Below are 5,816 nucleotides of genomic sequence, written 5' to 3' on the forward strand. Positions count from 1 at the left end.
CATTGTTTTCTACATTCTTCAACAAATCCAATGTAAACTATCTCCATCAGAGAGCTGTTGACCAGGCCTTACAGAGTCCAAATGGACACCTGGACTTGTTCCTCCGTTTCCTCCTGGGACTTTCACTGCAGACCAATCAGAGACTCCTACAAGGTCTGGTGAAACAGACAGGAAGTAGCTCACAGATAAATCAGGAAACAGTTCAGTGCATCAAGAAGAAGATCAGTGAGAATGAGTCTGCAGAGAAAAGCATCAATCTGTTCCACTGTCTGAATGAACTGGATGATCGTTCTCTAGTAAAGGAGATCCAACAGTTTCTGAGTTCAGGAAGTCTCTCCTCAGATAAACTGTCTCCTGCTCATTGGTCAGCTCTGGGTTTCATCTTGGTGTCATCAGGAGAAGATCTGGATGTGTTTGACCTGAAGAAATACTCTGCTTCAGAGGAGGCTCTTCTGAGGCTGCTGCCAGTGGTTAAAGCCTCCAACAAAGCTCTGTAAGGACACAGACTGTTACAGCAGTTATCACTGATAGAGAGAAATCTGCTAATGATGAGAAAGATATTGATTCTTGTTTAAGTTTATTTATAATGAACGAGTTCACAACAAAAAGAAACACAAAGGCCTGTGAAATAAGACCGCTCCACTAATCATTCCAAGAACATTGGTGACTGAAAGCTATAAACATAATTTTAGATTGTTCAATCACAGATTTTCCTCCCCGTCTCCTCAGGCTGAGTGGCTGTAACCTGTCAGAGAGAAGCTGTGCAGCTCTGTCCTCAGCTCTCAGCTCCCAGTCCTCCAGTCTCAGAGAACTGGACCTGAGTAACAACAACCTGCAGGACTCAGGAGTGAAGCTTCTCTCTGCTGGACTGGAGAGTCCAAACTGCAACCTGGAGACTCTCAGGTACAATACATTTAAATATGGTTCCAATTATATGATGTCCAAGTTAAACTGAGAACAAATAAAACTTTATTCCTTCTAATCTGACTGGTTCTAGTTTTAATCGAACCTTCCATGTTTTCACAGTTTGGTCACTAAGAGTTGATCGGGGGCTTAAAAGTTTAAACTCAGTCTTATTTATCACTAAATAAGGCTACAGGTTTTGGACACATTCTCACTTTCTTACATTGAAGATTCTGCAGGAAGACAGATAAACAGTGAGTGGATAGAATGATGAACAAAGTATAAATGAACAAGCATGATTTGTATTTTGGGTTCTTTTTAATAGCAACCATGAAATAATGTCAAAATGTTTGGTTTGCTGAATAATGTATCCAGTTTTGGATACTTTCATTGGTAATCTACATTGTTAATATTTATATGATATCATGTTATTTTTACTATGGCTAAAGCTCCTCACATTTTGTGAGGATTGTATTAGGACCTTGATACAAACTACAATATGTACAATAATATGTGGAGTGAGTATAAAAAAGGATTTTGTTCATTGAGACACAACAGCTTTTATTTTTGTTTTGTTGCCTGAACCCTCTCCATGGAGCTCTGCCGTCTGCTGGCAGCTGCTTCCTCCTGAAGGAGATCCTGTTGTTCTGATGGTTCTCCTCATCGTTCTCCATCATGTCAGCCATGTTGCTCTCCTTCTGCTCCCTGGGAAAAGTAATCAGATGTTATAGCTTATAGCACATAAATGTAGATCAGTAACACAGACATGCTAATGTGGAAGTCACATACACAGAAGGAATTATTTGAAACAGACATGTTACTTTGTATGTATACAAACATTTTTTACCTTTCATACACAATTATAAATAACTAGAATAGTTGTGTAAATTAAAGAAAAAACTTAATTACTTGTAAGTTTTAGACCTATGCAGACATACAGCCATGGATCAAATACCACTATCGTTTTCTTCAGGTTTGTTGTTCATTTTTATTTCCTCTACAATTATAGTTCATAACTGTTTAATTAGAGAACTGATATATCACCATGTTAGATGAATAAATATCAAATAATAGCAATATTTTTTTAATAATTCACAACGGGGGAAACTCTGGTGCAACAACAGCAAAATTACAAACAACCAAACCACAAAGATTCACTCAAAGATAAAACATAAAAAACAAATTAAGGGTAACATAGACAAAATGTTAGCATAAAAAACTGGAATAATTATAAACGGTTCACTCCAGTTCCAAGGATGTGCAGCTGAGTAGGATAATGTCAGAAAATGTGCAGCTGTACTTGAGCAATAAGTTTCCCAGCTCTGCTTCCCTCCAAAACGGACAGAACAGGTTAGTCATTCTGCACCACATCACTTTAGCATCCATATTTAACTAATTCTACACAAACGTTTACTTCACCTATGAACCAGCAGCTCTTCTTTGCTCTGAGTAACAATTATCCTCTCCTCACAGGCAGCCGTCTCACTTCTCAGTGAGGAGCAGCTGTGCAGAACCTGAAACAAAAGGCTGCAAGCTAATTATTAAAATATTCAATGAATAGTTAAAACTTCTTTGGTGCAAATTGTTATCTATGTTTAATCTTCTTAAAACATCAAAAATACCGACGTGGGGAAAATGATGTCAGTCATTGTATTGAAGAGGTCTTCATTACCTGGACCCATTTTTACTTAAGTAACTTGTATAGCACTTTAATGGTACCTTTTGCACTTTATTAAAACTAGCACTTTAACCCTATTTAGCACTGCACTTTAGGAGAAAATTTGTTTTTGTGTTTTTGGCTGTGTATGGTATGGAATGCATGACCTCTGTTTTTCTCTTTTATACATAGTTACTGCACTTATCTTTGGTAGTGAGAAATCTGATGATGATGATGATGATGATGATGATGATGATGATGAGGATAATGATGTAAATATTGAATCTTGTCATTACACAACAACAAAAAACACAAAGACACATAAAATAAGACGGTTCCACTGATAATTCCAAGGAGAACATTGGTGACTGAACATGAATAATTATATATTTTTATTGGTTGCTTAGTAAAATATTTCCTCCCTGTCTCCTCAGGCTGAGTGGCTGTAACCTCTCAGAGAGAAACTGTGCAGCTCTGTCCTCAGCTCTCAGCTCCCAGTCCTCCAGCCTCAGAGAACTGGACCTGAGTAACAACAACCTGCAGGATTCAGGAGTGAAGCTTCTCTCTGCTGGACTGGAGAGTCCAAACTGCAACCTGGAGACTCTCAGGTACGACGATCTCCATCCTGTTCAAAGCAGATATCTGTCCATTACCTGCAATCAAAGATGATAGAAGAGTTCATTCAATAATAGTTTAGTCAACTTTTCTTGTGTTGACCTTTGAATACAAGCCACTGTTTTATTCTTGATCTCAGCTTCATTGCTTGATTCCATCAATGAGATTAAAGCCAACAGCAGTACCATAGTTCCTCTGGGACTTGTTAAGTCATCCACTCTCTACTGTGACCCTATTGGACCTAAAACTATCCTTCCTGTTCAGTGGGAGCCTCCTCGAAGGGGCGTTTGTTTTCTTCTAGTGGGTGTGCCTGTGTGGCTATGTATCTGTGGAGAACACACAAATAGGACAGATAGACCTATTTGTCTGATATACATTCTATATCGATGTATAGATAGGAACATCTGTCTGTCTAGGTAGACATTAATAGAAAACCCATAAACTGATAAAAATCAACAGCCATTCTTTTGAAAAGGCCGTGACTCTTTAAAGTGTAACTAACCTCTGAAAGCTAAACTCCGCCCATCGCAAATTTGGAAACATTACAGCGAATGTGGCGGATCCACGAGAGGAGAGGGATCAGGACGAAAGGAGCACTGCTGTCAACTTATCCACTTTGTCGCTATTTTCAGACTGCTAGTGACTTCTACTTTTTCAAAACAATAACGAATAATAAATTTAGCGACTCTTATTCTGTGTTATTGGAAACTTATATAGTGACGGCGCTCTGCAGCCGCCATTAGCTTCTCCTGCTTCCTCAGCCCTGCAGCCGGTCTGATGGTCATCTGTTCAACACCAAACCTTCACCAACAGTCAGAGCAGAACAGACCCATTTCACTCTGTGTCCACATGGCAAATAAATCACACATTTGTGCAGCTGAGAAAAGATATCAACTATTGCCAGTCGCCATGGCAACCCTGGCTACTTCAGATTCTGGCTCCACTGCCATCCGGCGGGCGGAGGAGGGAGTGAGGTCTGTGATTTATACCCAAACCGGGCTGTGACCTACAGCTGTACTGCTGAAAATGAAAGTGTCAAAGAAAGCCAGTAGTGAGGCTCTTTGAGGCAAAATAATGATGAACTAAAGAGACATTTTGAGTTCAGGCATGAAATTCTGCTTTCAAACCCAAAATATAACCACAAATATTACAAGTTTTGAGAACAAGGAAATAAAAATCCTCTTTCAAACTGAAAATGTCTGCTCTCAACTTATGGCAGTAAAATAAGCCTGTGTCTGCAGCCTGGAGGCCTCTGGGCCATAGCCCTCATCTCCAGGCTTTCACCTGGTGAACTTACACTCCTATCAGATTACTTTTCACTCACTAATATATAATTTGTGTTATATGTTAGCATGACCTCTCCTCTTCTCTGGTGCGCTCTTTTATACATTGTTACTTCACATAGTTTTTACACTTATAAATCTGCTGGTGATGAGTTACATATTGATTCACAAAGACACATAAAATAAGACGGTTCCACTGATAATTCCAAGGAGAACATTGGTGACTGAACATGAATAATTATATATTTTTATTGGTTGCTTAGTAAAATATTTCCTCCCTGTCTCCTCAGGCTGAGTGGCTGTAACCTGTCAGAGAGAAACTGTGCAGCTCTGTCCTCAGCTCTCAGCTCCCAGTCCTCCAGCCTCAGAGAACTGGACCTGAGTAACAACAACCTGCAGGATTCAGGAGTGAAGCTTCTCTCTGCTGGACTGGAGAGTCCAAACTGCAACCTGGAGACTCTCAGGTACGACGATCTCCATCCTGTTCAAAGCAGATATCTGTCCATTACCTGCAATCAAAGATGATAGAAGAGTTCATTCAATAATAGTTTAGTCAACTTTTCTTTTCTGACTTTTATTCCCTTTGAATGTTCTTGTGTGTGTGTGTGTGTGTGTGTGTGTGTGTGTGTGTGTGTGTGTGTGTGTGTGTGTGTGTGTGTATTTAAATATATACATATATATATTTTGCATAGTTAGTGTAGCTACTGACTGTTTGCCTCCATTTCACATTTTACTGACTGATATTTATCTAACTTGTCACCACACTTAACAGACAAGCCACACACCCACATTATTTAGGTAATCCATTCTAAATGTGTCAAATGCTTCTTTTTATTACCAACAAAAATAGTTTAACAAGTAATAATCAGTGTATGGAGCTTTTTACTTTCAGAAAATGACCAGATCAGAACTTGTGTTCTCCCTCAGTTTTCTCCTGTTTCTCATCATGTGATGAATCGTGTCTGCAGCTTGTCAGGCTGTCTGGTCTCAGAGGAAGGCTGTGCTTCTCTGGCCTCAGCTCTGACCTTTAACCCCTCCCATCTAAAGAAGTTGGACCTGAGCTACAACCATCCAGGAGACTCAGCAGTGAAGCTGCTGTCGGCTGGACTGAAGGATCCAAACTGGAGACTGGAAGCTCTCAGGTATGGAGGAACTGATGGAGGAGCAGAGACGGTCTGATGGAGGAGGAAGAGGAGGAACGTCTCTGTTCTTCAGTCAGAAACAGCAGCCTCTCCTCTGAGTGAAGCTCTGGCTGAATTTTCATGATGTTACTGATGATTATTGTATTCTAATGTTTCAAAGTTCATGTATGAGCTTGTAATTAGGTTAGTAACCTTATTTAAAATGCCTGCTGTAAA

General features: G+C 39.7%; 1 protein-coding gene across 1 annotated transcript in view; it reads left to right on the top strand.

Moving 5' to 3' along the window:
• Window positions 1–4,991, top strand: part of LOC103152646 (NACHT, LRR and PYD domains-containing protein 3-like) — a 10,465-nt gene extending 5,474 nt beyond the window's left edge. The window contains exons 7-10 of the mRNA XM_016661256.1: window positions 7–493; window positions 730–903; window positions 2,995–3,168; window positions 4,749–4,991. Coding sequence (XP_016516742.1) covers window positions 7–493; window positions 730–903; window positions 2,995–3,168; window positions 4,749–4,983 — 1,070 coding nt within the window. The 3' untranslated portion in view covers window positions 4,984–4,991. The remainder of the gene's footprint in view (window positions 1–6; window positions 494–729; window positions 904–2,994; window positions 3,169–4,748) is intronic.
• The last annotated feature ends 825 nt before the right edge of the window (window positions 4,992–5,816 follow it).

Source organism: Poecilia formosa, unplaced genomic scaffold (genome assembly GCF_000485575.1).
Source record: "Poecilia formosa unplaced genomic scaffold, Poecilia_formosa-5.1.2 Scaffold320, whole genome shotgun sequence".
Classification (NCBI taxonomy): domain Eukaryota; kingdom Metazoa; phylum Chordata; class Actinopteri; order Cyprinodontiformes; family Poeciliidae; genus Poecilia; species Poecilia formosa.